The following is a 23,214-nucleotide window of genomic DNA, read 5'->3' as shown; positions in this document are numbered from 1 at the left end:
AAACGTGTTTCGAAATCTGCTAAGAAAGGGAATTGTTAGATAAAGCCAGTTAGAATCTAAATGTTCTATATTCCTTGATATGGGTATGAAAATTAACTTTTCCCGGAGAGATGCAATCTCAAAATAACAAATTCTCACTTTCTTCTATAAAGCATATTGTTTTATACTGTTCCTTTATTTTACTTACCAGCCATCTACAAACATTTCTACCTTTCAAACTAAAAATCTAATTAAAATAATCAATTACTTCAAAAGAATGTTACAGTTGGCCAATATAATCTAGCATTTTCTTCTGGTTTTCTAGATGGTGTATAAATGAATAAAATAAATAAAATTTAACCTTGAAGCAATTTTCTGTTCCATCCCAAACATAAAGACGTTCTAATCTAGTGTAATCTTTTCTGTCCTATCTTTGTATTGTAAAATAACTTTCTTTCCAGGATGGCATTGAACAAAAGTGATTGTGTTTCAAATAAAGTTACCCCTTCTGTTAATGGAAGTCAAGTGTCTCTTTGGAAAAGCAGTGTTTACAATGATGGATTCCTTCCTAAAAGCAGAGGTAGAATTATGGGTGGGAGAAGTTGAAGAAAAATAAAAAAGCAGAAACACAACAGGATTCAGTCTACTTATCGGTAGAGAGGCCGGCTTGCAAGGCTGGTCGTGACTGACAACTAAGAACTTACATAGTAAGTAATTCCCTGTACTGATGTACACTTTTCTCTAAATGGCAACAATGACTCACTATGCTTAGACTCTTTGGACAAACACTGGTTTATACTGAGCATCTGCTTTCTTTCCTTCTGGCTGTCTAGATTTTTAGTACACGTTATGGAGAGGGAGAAACAAAGATATCCATCCCCTGATTACTTGCCACATGCATACTGTAGCCAGAGTTGGGCCAGGTCAAAGCTCAGGGCTTGGAACTCGTTCTGCCATGTGGGTGGCAGTGCCCTCCTTACTTGAATCATCACTTGCTGCCTTCCAGGGTGAGTATTAGCGGGAAATCAATACACCGACACAGCTTTGTGGGTAAAGCACAGATGCTCTGGGGTCAAATACTTTTGAGAAATACTAAGGTAAAATTCTGGTTTGGACAGATTTCTTAACATGATACCACGCACAGTGGATTTACACAGAATGTCACATTTCACAAACTTAGAAATGCTTTTGAACACAGCAATCTTTTCCATAGTAAGCGTCATGAAGGGCTAGTATTTCACTGCTCTCGTGGTAAGAGAATGGATTAGACACCTGCTTCATATGAGCTTCATTGAGAACCTGGTATTGGCAAAGGGATACTTGGATGCATGAGCACAGACTTTGGACTCCTGAAGATCGCATGCTAAGAGAGATGAAGAGGAAAACTGTGAAAGAATTGCTTATATCAAGCTCTGTAATAAAGTTCAAAGGAAGAAATACCCAATGCCAACCGGTGGAGAAGTGTGCTCGGGGAGGATTGATGAGTAGGGGTCCCACGAGCTGGATGAATAGGGGTTGAGAGGCAGTCCCAGCGGTCCTGGAGAAAGGCAGGCAGGCAGGCAGGATGGAGGTCATGTGTGCCCGCTTGGCAGCTCTGAAATGTATAGGGCAAGGGCTCTCCTTTTCTGATGCCGTAAGTATGTTCAACAAATTCAAACAAAACAGGCTTTGGAAAATACAGACGACAATCTTGTCAGTTTGAAAAGACTATGATTGAGGCAAGTATAAGAATTATGTTATAATCAAGAGATAGTTTCACATAATGTTCCCCTGGCAATCTTATCATTCCCATGGTGAGATGATAATAAGGGTTAGACAGCAAGTTTTAAGAATATAAAATGAAGAACCTGTCAGTCATCAATGGAAACTGCCTGTCTAATTCCCTGAAGAAAGCCTTTATATATCAGCATATGTTAACTAGCCTTCACGCTTAAGCTTAAAGCCTCTTCATATACTCGAAGGGGTTTTGTTTTGTTTCAGTTTTAGTTTTTAAGAAAATGTATCAATAAATGGAGTTGAGCTTTATAAATTTGGTGTATCTTAAGTGTGGCATGAGTCAAACTTGCTAACTTTACAATTACTTAGAGTCCATTGTCATTGTCTCTAAATTAATTGATTTCACCATATTTAGAAGCCAGCGGTATGTGACTGAGAAGAACTAGAAAATATGCATGGCTTAGAGTAGAAATAATATTCATGAGAATAGGTAGATCAATGTAGATGTTAACAGTGGAGAGTCTGTACAATTTAAGTAAAATCAAACTCAAGGCTTTATCAAATGCAAGCAGAAATTCAAAGCAAGACTGATCATGAATTATATCCACCTTCATAAATGACACACTTTCATAAATGTATAATTTGTTATCACATGAATGGATTATACTTTTAAAATGCAATGTTACAGGGGAACAATACAAATTTAAAAGCTCTTAAGCAAACAATTTTAGAACATAAAAAAAAATACTAGCAGCTTTAGTATTACTAGAGTATTGCCACACCAGTATTTAAACAATACTGCACATAAATGAAAAATTCAGGGCTATAAATCATGATTTAATGTCACATGTGGTGGTAAGACTTCCATATTAGGTAAACTAAGAACTCAAAGAATTTGTAGTTCAAAAAAAATTACTTATAAAAAAAAAAACTATAATGCACAGTACTAACAGCCAAGACTAAATACTAGTTATTTGACATCCATACCTACCTATACCCCATCCCATTCCTTGCTGTCCCAACATCCACTATTTGAAAATCACTGTTCAACTTCAAGTTGGAATTCATACAAGCATTACCTGTTTAAGATCAGTAGTTTCCTAATGAAAAGTCAGACATTCCATTGAAATGTCAACTGGTGCCCATGTCTAGTTGTTTTGACTAAGAAAGTTATATAAACCAAGTCCCTAGATTCCTAAAACAAATACATTTATACAGATAATAGTGGTTACAAAGGGATGGAAAGATAGTGAGTCACTTTCTGCTATTGAGTGAAACATGTACAGCATTTTATGCTTATAAAAGCAGCTCTGGTTATAAAAAATTCAAATACATTATCCTTGCCCATAGAAAGCTGTCTTCAAAAATTTGGGTATGGTCATGCCAGTTTTAAAGCACACTGGGAAAATAATCATTAACACTGGCTTAATAAAAGTTTGTCTTCAGGAACTCATGTAATTTTCTAGAAAAAAAATCTGTTTCCCAACTCTGAGAAAGATAAAGCAAAAGGCAAGGAGATAATAAGTCTGCCTGGACATCTGTATCTACTTCTCCAGCTTACCCTGGGCCAGAAACACTTGGTGGCCCAGAATAATCTTGTCTCTTCTGTAATAGAAAACTGGTGGTTCCATATCAACTAAGCCTTACAGCCAGTATCATGGACCATTTTCACTGGGGTTAACTGTCTCCTCGACTGAGTGTTGCCCTTGTATCTACCATGGTCTTTGGGTACCATCTTCCAGTATTCACCACTCTTGATTTCTATTAGAGTCTTCTAAAAGTTGGAAGGATTAACACAGAAGATAAAGTCAGAACTTGGGCATGAGGTCCTATTCCTGACATGACCAGTCATGTCTTCACTGTGATGTCTACCACATGGCTGTGTATTGGTCACATGATCTTCTGGAATGCCCAAATACTCATTTGCAGGACAAATGAAGACATCCTCATACTTACAGATGCCCTGTGTTCCTATGATGTTGCTAATTTTCTATTGCTAAGTCACCTTAGTTTTCATGTACAATGTTGCCTCAATACTACGTCCTATAAACAGCTTTTAAGTAATTTAATAAGGTATCAATTTCTTAGGTTTTGGTTATTCATGGTCTAGCCCAACTACTACACTCTTACTGGCTCTAAACTGGGGGTGAAGAGGGCACGCTGAAACGTGAAGGTAGCGTGTTTATCACTTTGGCAGCTACCACACTCTCAGCTATCAGGCTGACAATGGAATCAGCATTCATTCCCTGGGATGCTCAATGTCCCATGCAAGGAACAAAGACCTTCCCACAAAGGTGTCACCTATTCAGCACCAGTTCTGACGAAATACTTTTTGTAGAAAACGTGGACACTGATCCTAGAACTGTCTCCAACTATCTCTGCGATTTTGTTCAAGTCATTTAAAAGCCCTCTAGGCCTCAGTTTACCCATCAGGAAACTGAGCTAAAGGATATTGCTTAAATATTTTATTACAACTTAGATTACAACTTAAAACTAAACCATATTGCTTAAATATTACAATTTAAATTACTTCATAGTTTCTGGTATTACGTACAACATATTTAACTTCCTACTTATATACCTACATGTGTGAATAAACCTCACTATTCTGTTATTTTTTAAGGTATTAACTAAATATTGTCATTGGTTCCTTAACCCACCAAGTATTAAGGAAGGACCTGTAAAATGTCTTTTCCTATATTCAGTGAAAAGCAAACACACTATATAGCAATGAAAGAATATCAGAAAATCCATGAGAGTGTGTTGTTTTTCTACAGCCCTCAGAAACCTGATGCATGGGGACAGGATTGGTGAAATAATGAAGACTGAAGTGGGTGACCTTAGCCTTGAATCGAAGAAGCACTGACTGACCCAGAAAAATTAAAAACAATAAAATACATGGGGTAAATCCATAAGAGATTCCTCATTCTGAATTAATAGTAAATTAGGCAGGTAAAAGTCCAAGACAAATAGAGGAAGGCCACAGATTTTACAGGTACCTGCAAAGGAAGCCTTTCTTGGGTAAACAAAGGGTTTTGCATATCATATGCAAAATTCAAAACCTTGTAAGCTTGAATGTTGGCTATACAATTCACTTCATGATTTTCACCAACTTCTGGTATGTAAGATTACTTATTTGGTTTACTTCTTCACTTTCGCCTGTTTTCAGGTTCATTGAAATCCAGGCCAGTTTGGAGTGGGGAGGTATCTGAAAGTGGAAACACCCTTCTTTCATTTGTAAATAGATTTAAGCTGAAAGAGATTTAAGTTGGGGATAATGGCTTACATGAATTGTGTGTAATGTTGCATTAACTTGTTGTAATTATCACCATTATTAAAAACTACAGCCAAACACTGGCCATGTGCTCTATTGGGCACATTAACCAAGTAAAAGACATCACTTTTGTCCTTCAGAAATACACCCTAAAAGTTCAAAAGCAGCGAGTTTAATAATCACTGATACAGGAAAAAGTGGATTGCACTGCAACACGCTACAATGACACAAGTTAGGAACGAGAAGATTCAGCTAAAATCTTAACAACTAAATCTTAGCAAATGGAGTTTTTAAGATTAAGAAAAGTAAAGCAGGCAATATGAGGAATTCATCCGAGGGTTACTAACCCTAGATATTTGTCTAATTCCCATTTTACTGCATCCAGAAATGAAAACCTGCTATTCCTCATTTCCTCTTCCTGGAGAGGAGCCATCAGATTGGAACTTCCAATTCTGGCGATGCAGCAGCATTAAGGAGAAGGGGAATGAGCCACATCTGGCGAGATCCACAGCTTGTTTTGAGCCTGTGTGTCCCTCCCTCTCCTGCTGTTTCTTCTGCTCCTGAAAATATGATTAATATCTGTGCATCTGTGTAACTCTGCACTGTAAGCAAGGCTGAGGTTTTCCATCCCAACGAGGTTGAGGTACAGAGTTAATGAGAAGTGAGACTGGGGAATGAGTGGGAACACGCCAATGTTAAAGTAATTGAGCATGAATATCAAACACCAACGTGGGAACAGTCTTCATGTGCAGAAGGAAGGTCTGATCAGCTGGTGGGCAGATGGACGGTACATGGCTCTGCACCCACTGCCAGTCCCAGGATCTCCATACAGCAGCCTGTGCTTCAGAAGCACGCTGCCCTTGCTTCCCCACCTAGAATCATGTATTCCTCACTTCCTGCGGCCCTTATTCTTTTCTTTTTTTTTTAACTTTTATTTAATGAATATAAATTTCCAGAGTACGATTTATGGATTACAATGGCTTCCCCCACATACCGTCCCTCCCACCCACTACCCTCCCCTTTCCCACTCCCTCTCCCCTTCCATTCACATCAAGATTCATTTTCGATTATCTTAATATACAGAAGATCAGCTTAGTAGACATTAAGTAAGGATTTCAACAGTTTGCTCCCACACAGAAACATAAAGTGAAAAATAATAGATGATTTTTTTTAAATGATGATGAAATCAGGTCAGACCTATTGTCATGTTTAATCCCAGCGAGAGTCAAGTTGGGAGTTGATAATTTCTTTTTTTTTTTTTTTTTTTACAGAGGATCAGTTTAGTATACATTAAGTAAAGATTTCAACAGTTTGCACCCCCATAAAAACACAAAGTGAAATATATTGTTTGAGTACTCGTTATAGCATTAAATCTCAATACACAGCACATTAAGGACAGAGATCCTACATGAGGAGTAAGTGCACAGTGACTCCTGTTGTTGACTTTACCAATTGATACTCCTGTCTATGGCATCAGTAGTCTCCCTATATTCCGGTCATGAGTTTCCAAGGCTATGGAAGCCCTCTGAGTTCTCCGACTCTTATCTTGTTTAGACAAGGTCATAGTCAAAGTGGAGGTTCTCTCCTCCCTTCAGAGAAAGGTACCTCCTTCTTTGAAGACCTGTTCTTTCCACTGGGATCTCACTCGCAGAGATCTTTTGCCAGAGTGTCTTGGCTTTCCATGCCTGAAATACTCTCATGGGCTTTTCAGCCAGATCCGAATGCCTTTAGGGCTGATTCTGAGGCCAGAGTGCTATTTAGGACATCTGCCATTCTATGAGTCTGCTGAGTATCTCACTTCCCATGTTGGATCACTCTCCCCTTTATTTATTCCATTGGTTAGTGTTAGCAGGTACTAGACTTGTTTATGTGCTCCCTTTGACTCTTAGTCCTTTCATTATGATCAATTGTGAACTGAAATTGATCACTTGGACTAGTGAGATGGCATTGGTACATGCCACCTTGATGGGATTGAATTGGAATCCCCTGGTATGTTTTTAACTCTACCATTTGGGGCAAGTCAGCTTGAGCATGTCCCAAATTATACATCTCTTCGCTCTCTTATTCCCACTCTTATGTTTAACAGGGATCACATTTCAGTTAATTTCAACACTTAAGAATAACTGTGTATTAATTACAGAATTAAACCAGTCATATTAAGTAGAACAGACAAAAAAGAAACTACTAAGAGGGATAATGTATTAAGTTGTTCATTAACAGTCAGTGCTATGCTGATCAAGTCACCGTTTCCCATAGTGTCCGTTTCACTTCAGGAGGTTTCCTTTTTGGTGTTCAGTCAGTTGTCACCGATCAGGGAGAACATATGGTATTTGTCCCTTTGGGACTGGCTTATTTCACTCAGCATGATGTGTTCCAGATTCCTCCATTTTGTTGCAAATGACTGGATTTCGTTGTTTATTACTGCGGTATAGTATTCTAAAGAGTACATATCCCATAATTTCTTTATCCAGTCTACCGTTGATGGGCATTTAGGTCGGTTCCAGGTCTTAGCTATTGTGAATTGTGCTGCAATAAACATTAGGGTGCAGACCGCTTGTTTGTTTGCCAATTTAAATTCCTTCTGGTAAATTCCAAGGAGTGGGATGGCTGGGTCGAACGGTAGGGTTATTTTCAGGTTTCTGAGGAATCTCCAGACTGACTTTCATAGTGGCTTGACCAGTTTGCATTCCCACCAACAGTGGGTTAGTGTCCCTTTTTCCCCACATCCTCGCCAGCATCTGTTGTTGGTAGATTTCTGAATGTGAGCCATTCTAACCGGGGTGAGGTGAAACCTCATTGTGGTTTTGATTTGCATTTCCCTGATTACTAATGACCTTGAACATTTTTTCATGTGCCTGTTGGCCATTTGGATTTCCTCTTTTGAAAAATGTCTATTGAGGTCCTTGGCCCATCTCTTAAGTGGGTTGTTGGTTTTGTTTTTGTGGAGTTTCTTGATCTCTTTGTAGATTCTGGTTATTAACCCTTTATCTGTTGCATAGTTTGCAAATATTTTTTCCCATTCTGTCGGTTGTCTCTTCACTCTCCTGACTGTTTCTTTTGCAGTACAGAAACTTCTCAATTTGATGCAATCCCAATAGTTGATTTTGGCTTTGACTGCCTGTGCCTCCAGGGTCTTTTCCAGAAACTCTTTGCCTGTGCCAATATCTTGAAGGGTTTCTCCAATGTTCTCTAGTAACTTGATGGTGTCAGGTCGTAGATTTAGGTCTTTAATCCATGTTGAGTGGATTTTTGTGTAAGGCGTAAGGTAGGGGTCTTGCTTCATGCTTCTGCACGTGGAAATCCAGTTTTCCCAGCACCATTTATTGAATAGACTGTCCTTGCTCCAGGAATTGGTTTTAGATCCTTGATCAAATATAAGTTGGCTGTAGATGTTTGGGTTGATTTCTGGTGTTTCAATTCTGTTCCATTGGTCTATCCATCTGTTTCTGTACCAGTACCATGCTGTTTTGATTACAACTGCCCTGTAGTATGTCCTGAAATCTGGTATTGTGATGCCTCCGGCTTTGTTTTTGTTGTACAAGATTGCTTTAGCTATTCGAGGTCTCTTGTGCCTCCATATAAATTTCAGCACCATTTTTTCCAGATCTGAGAAGAAGGTCTTCGGTATCTTGATTGGTATTGCATTGAATCTATAAATTGCTTTTGGGAGAATGGACATTTTGATGATATTGATTCTTCCAATCCATGAGCATGGAAGATTTTTCCATTTCTTGGTATCCTCTTCTATTTCTTTCTTTAAGGTTTTGTAATTTTCATCGTAGAGATCTTTAACGTCCTTGGTTAAGTTTATTCCAAGGTATTTGATTGTTTTTGTAGCTATTGTGAATGGGATTGATCTTAGAAGTTCTTCCTCAGCCATGGCATTGTCTGTGTATACAAAGGCTGTTGATTTTTGTGCATTGATTTTATACCCTGCTACTTTGCCAAACTCTTCTATGAGTTCCAATAGTCTGTTACTAGAGTTCTTTGGGTCCCCTAAATAAAGAATCATGTCAGCTGCAAAGAGGGATAGTTTGAGTTCTTCCTTCCCAATTTGTATCCCTTTAATTTCTTTTTCTTGCCTAATAGCTCTGGCTAGAACCTCCAGAACTATATTGAATAGCAGTGGTGAGAGTGGACATCCCTGTCTGGTACCAGATCTCAGTGGAAATGCTTCCAACTTTTCCCCATTCAATAGGATGCTGGCTGTGGGTTTTTCATAGATTGCTTTGATTGTATTGAGGAATGTTCCTTCCAAACCCAGTTTGCTTAGAGTTTTCATCATGAACGGGTGTTGTATTTTATCAAATGCTTTCTCGGCATCTATTGAGATAATCATATGGTTTTTCTTCTGCAGTCTGTTAATGTGGTGTATCACATTGATTGTCTTGCGCACATTAAACCATCCCTGCATACCAGGGATAAATCCCACTTGGTCTGGGTGGATGATCTTTCTGATGTGTTGTTGCATTCTATTGGCGAGAATTTTATTGAGGATTTTTGCATCTATGTTCATCAGGGATATTGGTCTGTAATTCTCTTTCAGTGCTGCATCTTTTTTCCGGCTTAGGAATTAAGGTGATGCTGGCTTCATAGAAAGAATTTGGGAGGACTCCCTCTTTTTCAATTGTTCTGAATAGTTTGAGAAGAATTGGAGTCAGTTCTTCTTTAAATGTCTGGTAGAATTCAGCAGTGAATCCATCTGGTCCTGGGCTTTTCTTTGTTGGGAGGGCCTTTATTACTGTTTCAATTTCTGTCTCAGTTATGGGTCTGTTTAGGTTTTCGATGTCTTCCTGGTTCAATTTAGGTAGGTTGCATGTGTCCAGGAATCTATCCATTTCTGATAGGTTTCCCTGTTTGCTGGCATACAAGTCCTTGTAGTAATTTCTGATGATTCTTTTTATTTCTGTGGTGTCTGTTGTTACGTTTCCTTTTTCATCTCTGATTTTATTGATTTGGGTCTTTTCTCTTCTTTTTTTAGTTAGTTGGGCCAATGGGGTGTCAATTTTGTTTATTTTTTCAAAAAACCAGCTCCTCGTTTGGCTGATTTTTTGTAATGTTTTTCTTGATTCAATCCTGTTGATTTCTTCTCTGATTTTAATTATTTCTCTTCTCCTACTAGATTTGGGTCTGGTTTGCTGTAGGTTTTCTAGATCCTTGAGGTGAATTGAAAGCTCATCTATTTGGTGCCTTTCCAATTTCTTGATGTAGGCACCTATTGATATAAACTTTCCTCTTAACACTGCTTTTGCTGCGTCCCATAAGTTTTGGTATGTTGTGCTGTTATCCTCATTTACTTCCAGAAAGTTTTTGATTTCTCTTTTGATTTCTTCTATGACCCATTGTTCATTCAGGAGCATGTTGTTCAATCTCCATGTGTTTGCATATGCTCTAGGGATTCCTGAGTTGCTAATTTCCAACTTCATTCCTTTATGGTCTGAGAAGCTGCATGGTATGATTCTAATTCTTTTGAATTTGCTGAGACTTGCTTTATGGCCTAGTATGTGGTCAATCCTAGAGAAGGTTCCATGTACTGCTGAGAAGAATGTAAAATCTTTAGCTGTAGGATTGAAAGTTCTGTATATATCTGTTAGATCCATTTGGGCTATAGTGTCGTTGAAATCTACTGTATCCTTGTTGATCTTCTGTCCTATTGATCTGTCTATTTCTGAGAGTGGAGTATTGAAGTCCCCCAGTACTACTGTATTGGGGTCTAAGTCTCCCTTTAAGTCCGTTAACAAATCTTTTAGATAAACCGGTGCCCTGTAGTTAGGTGCATATACATTGATAATTGTTATATCTTCCTGTTGAATTGATCCCTTAATCATTATGTAGTGTCCCTCTTTGTCTCTCTTAACAGTTTTTGTGGTAAAGTTTATGTTGTCTGAAATTAAGATGGCTACGCCTGCTCTTTTTCCATTTCTGTTGGCATGGTATATCTTTTTCCTGCCTTTCACTTTCAGTCTGTATGGATCTTTGTTGGAAAGATGAGTTTCTTGTAAGCAGCAAATAGATGGGTTTTGTTCCTTAACCCAATCAGCCAATCGGTGTCTTTTAACTGGACAGTTCAGGCCATTCACGTTCAATGTGACTAATGATAAGTGGTAACTTTGCCCTGCCATTTGCCAAAGATAAGTTCTAATATATGCTTTGAATTCCCTGTGATCTTTTGCTGTGAGCTTTCCTTCCTTGGTTTCCTTCCTTTACCTTCTTTCATATTGATGATCGTGTTCCTTTGTTTCTGTGTGTAACACATCTTTAAGCATCTTTTGCAGGGCTGGACGAGTGGCAACAAATTCTTTCAATTTCTGTTTGCTATGAAAAGTCTTTATTTCACCTTCATTCACAAATGATAGCTTTGCAGGATATAATATTCTGGGCTGGCAGTTGTTCTCTCTTAGTACCTGGGCTATATCTCGCCATTCCCTCCTGGCTTGTAGAGTTTCTGATGAGAAGTCAGCTGTGAGTCTGATTGGAGATCCTCTGAGAGTAATCTGACGTTTCTCTCTTGCACATTTTAGGATCTTTTCTTTATGTTTCACTGTGGAGAGTTTAATTACAACGTGTCATGGTAAGGATCTCTTTTGGTCGTGTTTATTAGGGGTTCTGTGAGCTTCCTGTACTAGGATTTCTCTGTCCTTCTCCAAACCTGGGAAATTTTCTGCTAATATCTCACTAAAAAGGCCTTCTAATCCTTTCTCCCTCTCCATGCCTTCAGGAACTCCTAGAACCCGAATGTTGGTTTTTTTAATAGTATCCTGAAGATTCCCGACAATATGTTTTAGATTCCTAATTTCCTCTTCTTTTCTTTGGTCTGACTGTATCCTTTCCTGTTCTCTGTCTTCTAAGTCCGATATTCTCTCTTCTGCTTCACCCATTCTGTTTGTAAGGCTCTCTATTGTGTTTTTCATTTGATCTATTGAATTCTTCACTTCAGTCACTATCCCAGTTTCCTGTTGTACTAGTTGTTTCGTTTCATTTTGATTCCTCCTTAATATTTCATTTTCACGAGAGAGATTTTCTATCTTGTCCATTAAGGATTTCTGTAGTTCAAGAATTTGTTTTTGAGAACTTCTTAATGTTCTTATCAATTTTTTGAGATCTGCTTCTTGCATTTCTTCTATATCATCATCCTCATAATCTTGAATTGGGGTGTCTTTTTCATTTGAGGACTTCATGGTGACTTCCTTGTTTTTATTACCTTGGTTTTTGCGTTTGTTATTTGGCATATTGGAGATATTTGGTTTCTTCACTGTGGTGCTTTTTCTTGTTATACTATGACTCTAGATTAAGTGGACTATCTGTTTTTGATGGAGCCTTAGGGCTTGAGATGGGTGTGGCCTGAGAGCTCTGTTTGGTGTGCCAAAGGTGACACTCCCAGGTTAGGCGTGGTAAACCTCTCTCTCTCTCTCTCTCTTTCTTTTTTTTTTTTTTTTTTTGATTCAAAAGGGAAGTTATTCTGCACAGCTGAACGAAGTTGGAGGTAGTTAGCAGGCAAATGATATACCCACAGGAGCCAGAGATCAGAAGCTCTTTCCCAAGGACCACACAGGGAATCTGTTCGGCCCTTAGAGTGGGCTCAAATTCTCCTTCAGTCTCCCACTGGGTTGCCAAAGTTACGGAATTGTAGCGTCTCTGGAGAGTGCTCACGTGAATTCCGTGAGTTCTCTCCCCCACCGTCTCTTTTTTCACAGTCTCAGTTCAGTAGCACCACAAATTTACTAGGTCCTAATCTCCTGTTAATTTGCCCCGCCCAGAGTCAGGTTTTTCTGCTAGGCTCAGGGCCGGTGCAGACCTGAGGTCGCTCTGCTTATGACGTATGTCCAAGATGGCGCCTGCTATTTGTCTTGCTCGCCCTTGAGAAGTGAGCGGAGAGAGAGAAACCCGTGTCCGTACCAGTCACCTTTTTTTTTTTTTCCCTCTCTCTCTCTTCCAGTAAGCCTGGTGAAGTTCCCCCCCCCCCCCCGGGGGTCGTTCCCTCTAGTCTCCTCTCTCCGCTTGCCTGCCGGTGTCTCGGGCTCACCTCGCGTTCCAGCGGCTCGGTCCCGCGGCTTGGCTTGCGCAGCTCGGTCCCGCGGCTCGGCTGCCGCGGCTCGGTCCCGTGGCTTGGCTTCCGTGCAGTGGGCAACCTTGTTCTCCCAGTAGGTCCTCCGATTCACGACCACTCAATCCAGAAGGGTTTCCTCTGCAATATTTTCCTGGTTTTTTTTTTCTGAGGCTACCGTAACTCCCCTTTTATTAAACTAAATTTTCCCAGACTATCGGTGTGCGCCCTCACTATTCCGCCATCTTGGCTCCGCCGGCCCTTATTCTTTTCTTTCCTTCGCCCATTCCTTTCTGTAAAATGTTTCCTATCTCATCTCCAAGTCTCCTTAAGAATTCAGTATCAGGATTTCAAATTTTTATATTAAAACTATGTGTAATTTGCCAGCACCAGTTAAGAACAACACAGATAATGATGTTGTTTCTAGAAGGACTACTAATACTATAATTTTTATTTCAAAAACTCCACATGCCTCCTGTAACTGGTGAGGCCTGATTCATTAATTAATTTAATACAATCCTCTGTGATTTTATTATTCCGGATTAGACCATTTATAAGTTCTTAAGTGGTAAGAATCTCTGGAAGATTTGCACAATAGTGACAAAATGAACACCTGAATATGTTGTAGGCTATTATTAGTCTCAAGCTATAATGAACAGTTTTAGTCAGAACAGAATCATAAGTTTCAAGAGAACTAAATGTTAAAGAAAAAAAAAACAGTTTGGCTGTAAAATTTTACACATGCACAATTATGCATCTTAACAAAAATTCATTTAGAAAGATTTTTTTAGTAGAATTAACAATGATACAAATGCACATCAATTGGGACTGGTTAATTAGAAGGCTAATCAGGGTGGGCATTCTGCCCAGTAGTTAGGGTGCTGCCTGGGATCCCTGTATCCACACTGGAGTGCCTGGGTTCAGTTCTAGGTGTTCACCCCAAATTCCAGTTTCCTGCTACTGCAGGTCCTGGAACCTGGGGTGAAGGTTTACATGGTTGTATTACTGCCACCCATGTGGGAAAATGTGATTGGATTCCTAACTATCAGCTTCACCCTTGCCCCTAGCCACTGCAGGTGTTTGAAAATGAGGTCAGAAAATTGGGCTTCTTTCTATCTGCCTCTCAAATGTTTTTAAATTTAATAAAAATGTTAAACTTCATTCATTAAATAAGATTAACTGCAGAAAACATAATAGCAAATGATAGTGGCAAAATAATTATTAAATGAAAGATCGGAGTTGGTGAACTCAAAAGGCTTCCATAGCCTTGGCAACTCAAGACAAGAGCCTAGGGAGATTACTGACACCATAAACAAGAGTGTCAATTTATTAAATCAACAACAGGAGTCACTGTGCAATTACTCCCCATGTAGGATCTCTGTCCTTAATGTTTTGTACTATGTGATGTAATGCTATAACTAGTACTCAAACAGTACTTTACACTTTGTGTTTCTGTTTGGGTGCAAACTGTTGAAATCTTTACTTAATATATACTAAATCGATCTTCTGTATATAAAGATAATTGAAAATGAATCTTGATGTGAATGGGATGGGAGAGGGAGCGGGAGATGGGAGGGTTGCGGGTGGGAGGGAGATTATGGGGGGGGAAAAGCCACTGTAATCCATAAGCTGTACTTTGGAAATTTATATTAAATAAAAGTTTAAAAAATTAAATGAACCATCATAAATTATAAGCTTATTTAAATACATATGATTAATGGATTAATTAACGTTTATCTGTTGGAGATAAGAATTTCTTCAAATTATGTTCCCACTTGTCAGTTTTTAAATTTCCATTTTGAATATATGTAGTGATTTCTATAATTCAAAATTAAAACTACAAAATGTAACCAAGGAGTTTATCAATTCCTTCCTAAACACCAAGAAAATTAGAAAGAATATAGGGAAAGCAATCCTATGAGAATGATCTTAAATGTAAAAGTACTTATGGTTTACCTTAACATTGTAGTACTCTCTGACTTCAGGTCTAATGGAATCAAAATCTCCACTGATGAATTCAGGCAAAAAGCTGAAAAAAAACAGAAGTAAGTCAACTAGTTTAGCCTATTTTTTCTTGAGCATTAAGATTGAGATTATAAAGACCAGAGAGAAAACTGATGTACTCAAAAGAGAAACACAGACTATTTTCAGTCAATAGAATGTGATCTAGTATACTCCTGGTCTCAGCAGGTTACGACTGAAGGGAACTCTAGATCCCCAACCAGTCCTTCATCTCAGTCACACGGTCAGACTCACAAGCACGCATCAGCTTTGCTTATTACATTCTACACAATTCAACGTTTACATTACTGTATCCTGTCGCAACCTGGAACTTTCAGCAGATAGCAAAGAGCAATCACATGCGAATTTAGTATTCTGTGTTGACCAGGAGTCAGTACAGACATTTTCCAAACATCCTTTTGACTTACTTCTAGAAACACCAGTCTTCCAGAGAGCTCTGAATTCTGCAAGGGTCCCAGTTACTAACTATGGAGCGTGATTCCCTAAAGTTGGTGTTTCTAATAGACCTAGCCCCTTTCCTGCTAGTTTGCTCCACAAAGCATTTCAGAAACGTACTTTACTCCAAGTAAGCAAGCCATCATTTATTACTTTTCCATAAAATATTTACAGGACATGGTAGATTATCTTCCACATAAAACCCCTAATGTGAAGAAATAAAATTTCTTCAGATTTCACAGTGCTCCTGAAAAATACCCTCACCCCCTGAGCCTCAGAAATGTGTCAGATAAAAAGGGAATTCTCACTTTCATCTCCTGCAGGGGCATTCCATCCTTGAGAATGAGATCAGCAGCCATTATCTAGTTCATGCTCTGGGTCAAAAGAGTAAGGCTTCTATTAATTCTTCGAGAGAGCCAATTTGTTAGCTAATGGAAGAGGTCTCTGGTCACAGGCAGACTGGAGGGTTTTCTCACTATGTATTCCAAGTGGATACAGATGAAGCCCAGAATCTGGTCACAACTCCATGCCATGAAACACAAAGGGCTGGTGGCTAGAGTTGTGGGGCTGGAGTTGTGGCACAGTGGGTTAGGTCACTGACTGTGACCCAGGCATCCCACACTGGGGTGCAGGTTTGAGTCCCAGTTGCTCCCTGCTAATGTGTCTTGGAAGACAATGAAGGAAGGCACAAGTGCTTGGGTCCCTGCCACCAACACCTAATGTAGGTCCTAACTCCTAGCTTCTCCCAGGCCCAGCCCTGGCTGTTTTTGCGCAAACAGGGAACAGAAGATCTCCTTCTCAGTCTCCTTCCCTCTGTAACTCCGACTTTCAAATAAATAAAGCTTTTAAAACAAACACACCCACAAAGGGCTATTAGACTCCTGGAGAGACATTACTAGCATATTAATGGGTTGGGGTTAGGATTCAGGTCCATAAACTGTTGAAGGAGGCCCCTTTAAAAGAAGAGAAACACAACTGCCACCATCTACTTAATAAGAGAAAAATGCAAACCAAAAACATGTTTCTTAGGCCTTTACCTACAAACATGTAACTACTAGCAGAGGAAAATTTACATGGCTCTCGTTGCATATGCCAAAGGGTAAAAAACAAGGCCAACTTGCCTCGGAAGCCCCAAGTCCAAGAAGGCTTACACATCATGTTCATTAATTCCAAAGAAATCCTCTGAAAGTCTCATTGGGAAAGCCATTTACTTTGCTTTTCAGGGGAAGCCATGGTGGTCGCTGGGTCAGCAATCCGTGCCATGGTCGAGAGCACACAGCATTTATGTAGTAGATGACCACAATTGGTTCGAGGAGGCTTCAACCCAAAGATACAAGTCATAGCTGTATTTAGCGTACCTTCACCCTGCCCACTAGATTCCACTTAAGATGATTACCCTGGAGATGACTTCCCCCTGGGCATATAATACTCTTTCTTCTGCCTTCCCAACACAGGACAAAGATGACAGATGTAGTAAGAAATCTGACTCAGAACACTTTGTGTGTGCACTCAGGATAAAATCAATACAGATGAATATGAAAACAAACAAAACTAATTTTGCCCGTTGGCACAATACTTTCTTAAGACTCTTAATTGGAAATATTATTTCTTAGAGCAAACTTAACTTTACTGATCCGAGTCAGGCTGAGTCTTGTTTGAACTGAATATCTTCCAAGGACAAATCTGTATCAGAAAGTTCTACCACAGAGATCCATACCACATAAACTACCTAGCTTGCATGAGCTAGCGTGGCAATTTTTTTTTTTTTTGACAGGCAGAGTGGACAGTGAGAGAGAGAGAGAGAGAGACAGAGAGAAAGGTCTTCCTTTTGCTGTTGGTTTACCCTCCAATGGCCACCGCGGCCGGCGCACCCCACATCCTCTCCAGCATCTATTGTTGGTAGATTTCTGAATGTGAGCCATTCTAACCGGGGTGAGGTGAAACCTCATTGTGGTTTTGATTTGCATTTCCCTGATTGCTAGTGATCCTGAACGTTTTTTCATGTGCCTATTGGCCATTTGGATTTTCTCTTTTGAAAAATGTCTATTGAGGTCCTTGGCCCATCTCTTAAGTGGGTTGTTTGTTTTGTTGTTGTGGAGTTTCTTGATTTCTTTGTACATTCTGGTTATTAACCCTTTATCTGTTGCATAGTTTGGAAATATTTTTTCCCATTCTGTCGGTTGCCTCTTCACTTTCCTGAATGTTTCTTTTGCAGTACAAAACTTCTCAATTTGATGCAATCCCAACAGTTAATTTTGGCTTTGACTGCCTGTGCCTCCAGGGTCTTTTCTAGGAAGTCTTTGCCAGTACCTATATCTTGCAGGGTTTCTCCAATGCTCTCTAATAATTTGATGGTGTCAGGTCGTAGATTTAAGTCTTTAATCCATGTTGAGTGGATTTTTGTGTAAGGTGAAAGGTAGGGGTCTTGCTTCATGATTCTGCCCATGGAAATCCAATTTTTCCAGCATCGTTTATTGAATAGACTGTCCTGGCCGGCGCCGCGGCTCACTAGGCTAATCCTCCGCCTAGCGGTGCCGGCACACCGGGTTCTAGTCCCTGTTGGGGGCGCCGGATTCTGTCCCGGTTGCCCCTCTTCCAGGCCAGCTCTCTGCTGTGGCAAGGGAGTGCAGTGGAGGATGGCCCAGGTGCTTGGGCCCTGCACCCCATGGGAGACCAGGAAAAGCACCTGGCTCCTGGCTCCTGCCATCGGATCAGCGTGGTGCGCCGGCCATTGGAGGGTGAACCAACGGCAAAGGAAGACCTTTCTCTCTGTCTCTCTCTCTCACTGTCCACTCTGCCTGTCAAAAAATAAAAATAAAAATAAAAATAAAAAAATAAAAATAAAATAAATTAAAAAAAAGAATAGACTGTCCTTACTCCAGGGATTGGTTTTAGATCCTTGATCAAATATAAGTTGACGGTAGATGTTTGGATTGATTTCTGGTGTTTCTATTCTGTTCCATTGGTCTATCCATCTGTTTCTGTACCAGTATCATGATGCTTTCTAAGAATTGTGCCAAAAATACACCAGGTACTCACGATGAGATGACTAAAATAATTGTAACTTTGGAATCTAATACACTGGCTTTTGAAACTTTCTGAAATGTACTTTTTGACACTGCAATTAAAAGCCCATCTCACTTTTCTGAGCCGCCTGTTGTCATAGCACCTGAGTGTTCTGAAGAAGTACTTAGTGGGGCTGACACTTGTCAGTTGTACAGGGGCTATGTTATGCTATAAATGGCAGTTTATACAGAAGACTGTTTTCGGAACTCTTTGGAGATTGATTGCACATAGCAACTGACTATGGATATGTAGATTTGTGTAGCCACTGATCACAACTCTGCCAAATGTTGAAACAGCCCACACCAGTATGCATCTTCTCATTATCCTTAACCTACACACACACTGACCTGTTAGTACTAAGAGGCGCCCCGGATTCTTCACAAATGGCCCACTGGATTCCTTTGATATTTACAGTTCCTCTTAAAGCATATCAGTTACTAATAACAAAACAAGAGTTCCAGAAGGTCTGAGGTCAATAAATGAGCTGACGATGCATCAGATGTGACAGTCAAGAATGAGACTGACATATGAAGACTGTGAGACTAGACATGACATGGTAGAAAACAACCATGGTCTTCCATGACATCTCCTTGTCCCTCCCTCAGTCTTGTTTGTCCCAGTTCCTGTAACCTGAATAGCACCAGGTCTCTTTCTGATTCCGTGCAGTGAGTTCTCATATGTCTAGTAGCTCCCGTAGATGCTAAGCTCTTGAAGCAGGCTCTGCCTCTGACTGAGCTCAGTATTCCCCGGCAAACCTCATACATAGATGCTCAGGATGACAAATTAAAATGAGAAGGCGAGGAGGCAAAGGGAGGGGAGAGAAAAAGAAGGGATGAAATAGCAGGGGGTGGAGCAAAGGGGAGATGAAAAATGGAAAAGGAGAAAAGCCAGAAAAGGGAAGAAAGTGGAAAAAGAGAGTAGAAAAGAATGAGGCCTTATTACTACAACTGCCCTCCCCATATGTGCTAGATTGAGCAAATCATTTAACTTTCTGGGCTTCATTGCTTCCTATTTAAAATAGTTGTGAGGATTGAGAGTTAATATATGTAAAGCACTTAAAGATGCCTGGCACACAGTAAGTACAATTTAAGCTATTCAGTTAAAATAAATTATTCCTGGAGAAGTTAAGTGGCTTGCCCTAGATTATAAGCCTGAAACCAGAATCCCAACCCAGGTAGTCCAACCTTTGTTCTTTAATAGCTAAGTACAAAACCTCCCCCACGTACATTTATAAAACAGAACAATTATCTTTCTAATAGAGAAAGTCCCCTGGATAAATGCACTGCTTCCTGCTGATTTTATTAATCACTATTAGTTTGGTCAACCTGTATATTTTACTAGGTTTTTTCTGAGGCAGAGGGAAGGAGGAGTTATACTGGTTTCTAAATGGACAATAGGATTTTGAAACAAGGAGAAATTTAGGAGACAAGCATTTGTAAACACTGCTAAAGAACAATGTGACAATAGATACAAGAAGAAAATATCACTCAGTCTAAAGCAGGAAGAAACTGGCGCCAGTGCTGTGGCATAGCAGGTAAAGCAACCACCTGCAATGCCGGTATCCCATATGGGCACCGGTTCGAATCCCAGCTGCTCCACTTCCAATTCGGCTTTCTGTTATGGCCTGGGAAAGCAGTAGAAGATGGCCCAGGTCCTTGGGCTGCTGCACCCATGTGGGAGACCTGGAAGAAGCTCCCGGCTCCTGGATTTGGATCAGCATAGCTCCAACGGCTGCGGCCAGCCATTTGGGGAGTGGATGGAAGACCTCTCTCTCTCTCTGCCACTCCTTCTCTGTGTAACTCTGACTTTCAAATAAATAAAGTTTTTAAAAGGAATAAATTGATTATTCAAAGATCTGAGTTAACATTCTCTGCAAAACTGAATAACTTAACGAAGAAGATGTAAGAGAAGGATACAAACTATAAGTAAAAACAAATCACATTTTAAGTATGTTCATAGAATTAGTTCAACCATTTTTGTAAATAAGTTTCTAAATTTAATAAAGATATTGTTAGTATAGACAGATAGCTAAGCTAGATGTTAGCACAATGGAGATGTTCTGGGAAGTCTCAAGGATTTTCCACAGCATAACAGCTCAGAAACTACCAGGCTGGCCAATGTCCCAGTAAGGGTAGCCATACTGTCAGCCACATCATTATTATTATTATTTTTAGATTTATTTATTTATTTGAAAGTCAGAGTTACACAGAGAGAGGAGAGGCAGAGAGAGAGAGAGAGAGAGAGTTCTTTAGTTCGATGTTTCACTCCCCAGAGTGCGCTGATCCAAAGCCAGGAGCCAGGAGCTTCTTCCGGGTCTCCCACATGGGAGCAGGGGCCCAAGGACTTGGGCCATCTTCTACTACTTTCCCAGGCCATAGCAGAGAGCTGGATCGGAAGAGGTGCAGCCGAGACTAGAACCGGTGCCCATATGGGATGCCGGCGCTTAAGGCCAAGGCGTTAACCTGCTGTGCCACAGCACCGACTCCCACATAATTATTTTAACCTTACACTTGGAGCCAACTCTGTGGTGCAGAGGAAGGTGTTCCGACCTGTTCCACTTCCGGTCCAGCTTCCTGATAATGAGCCTTGGCAGAATATGACCTAGGTATTGGCTCCTGCCACCATGTGGGAAGCTTGGGTGGAGTTCCTGTCTCCTGGCTTCAGCTTGGCCTAACCTCTGCTGTTGCAGTCATGTGGGGAGTGAATCAACAGATGGAAGCTCCTTTTTTCTCTGTCTCTCCTTCTCGATCACTCTATTTAAATAAATAAATAAATAAATCTTTAAAAGAAATCTTAGACTCATTATATATTATATTGTGGTTTGGGCTGAGACCCACATTGAATATTACTTAAGACAGTCTGAAAGAAAGCTATTACAAAAGAAAACAGATGTGACCCCTGTTCTAGAAAAATACCTTATTCCCATTTTATCATTACAAGATAAAAATAAGAGAAACCTCCTCGATTCTCAGTGCTGTGGTTGCTCTTCCAGCTGCTGCCCTGCTCTGGAGAGTATGCTTTGGCTTATCATAAACTTGGATCGCTTGCTAAATTAAACGTTGATACTTACAAGACCAAGGTCTAGAATTCTTTTTTTTGGGTTTGTCAAGAACCTGGACATGCATTTTCTGATAACAACATCAAGATATTTAAATATTTGTATAAATTTGAGTAAACAAATTATAAGGAAAGGTAGAAAAATTACAATGTTAAATAAACTGAAAGATATATAAGAACAAAATGTGGTATAAAATTATTCGAAAAGTAATAAGGTCAAAATATATGCAAAATATATAGTCCATAATAAATAATCCATAGTGATTTCTGTCCCTAATATACAAGGAATACCTTGTAGAAGTGAAGGAAAAATAAAATTCAATATGAAATGTGTCAAAGTTTATACAAAGATAGTCACAAAAGAAATGCCAAAGGCAATAAGTATAGGAAAACATGATAAAACTAACTGCTGAGGAAATAAATGTTAAAGGGATACAAAGATACTATTTTTTACAACATAAGTTGCCAATAACTAAGAAGAAAGCATGTTGGCAAAGCTGAGTAAAAACGGGTATAGTCCTAGACTAGTGGTATGGTAAATGAAGGACAACTTTCCGGCAAGCTGCTCACTTGGGAAATCTGACCTTAAAAAAACACATATATAGAATATCTTCATAAAAAATGCATACATAGAATATCTTAATGACAAGAGGAGAATGTAATGACAGTAATGAAGAAAAGGTAGAATAAAACAATGCACACTGTTGGGGAAATTGGACTGTTTTTACATGAGTTGACCTTTGCCTACTTTCAGATAGGGAATGCCCACTACATATGGTTAAGTGGAAAAAAAAAAGGCAGAGAGATCCACAAAAATGTGCTTGCCATTATCTTTATTGTGTCTATTTAGAACAATAAAACAAATACCTGTAAACTCTTTTGTACACACATAAAGGAAATAATGGAAATCAGTGGATCAAGCTATCCACAATCCCAAGGATGAGATTTTTCTTTCTTTGACACATTTTATAAAGTATATCTTCCTTTCACTACCAAAAGAGAAAACTAATAATGATATTTGTAAAAGCAAACAGAGGAGAAAATTTTAAAAATCTGAAAAAATCTTAATATAAAAAAAATTAAATAGTTCTTAACAACTGCTGAGCTTGATATAAATGAGTCTAGTGCTCATATCCGGGTAAGACAATGTTTCAATTTTAAGATATTTGATCTCACCTTCTTAAATTGAGTAGCTCAGGAATCAATATTACAAGACAGAAAATAACTGTGGTTCTCCAAATGATTTAAAGATTTCTTTGTATGCTAATGAACACCTAGAGAAAGCAATAACAACAGAAACAAGAAGCATACAGATAGCCTCTTTATATCACAAATGATGACTGCAGAACAGTGAGGAGGCAACAATAATAAGGAAAAAATACAAAACTCCTCAAACACACAAAACAGCCGACTGATTACGACATGGAGAGAAATACAAAAAAGCTACAAAAAGGAGGAAGACTTGAAGGCTCTAACCCTAGAACAAATCTTTCAGGAAACATTTTTAAACTATCTGTTATATACCAGTCTCTATATTTTATTTATATTTAAAAATATTAGTAATCAATATGATTTTCAGGCCAGGGCTTTAACCCACTGCGCCACAGTGCCGGCCCCCATT

General features: G+C 39.4%; 1 protein-coding gene across 6 annotated transcripts in view; it reads right to left on the bottom strand.

The window, feature by feature from the left end:
- The window catches only part of TPK1 (thiamin pyrophosphokinase 1), a 465,159-nt gene that overhangs the window by 246,732 nt on the left and 195,213 nt on the right, over positions 1 to 23,214 (bottom strand). For all 6 annotated transcript variants that reach the window (XR_011387489.1, XM_051849818.2, XM_051849810.2 and 3 more), the window contains one exon: positions 14,970 to 15,042. Coding sequence is in view for 5 of the 6 variants with exons in the window: in XM_051849818.2 (XP_051705778.1) it covers positions 14,970 to 15,042 (73 nt within the window). In the remaining variant the exon portion in view is untranslated. The remainder of the gene's footprint in view (positions 1 to 14,969; positions 15,043 to 23,214) is intronic.

Source organism: Oryctolagus cuniculus, chromosome 3 (assembly GCF_964237555.1).
Source record: "Oryctolagus cuniculus chromosome 3, mOryCun1.1, whole genome shotgun sequence".
Taxonomy (NCBI): domain Eukaryota; kingdom Metazoa; phylum Chordata; class Mammalia; order Lagomorpha; family Leporidae; genus Oryctolagus; species Oryctolagus cuniculus.
Note: the sequence above shows the minus strand (reverse complement) of the source record. Positions and strands in the feature narration are given on the sequence as shown.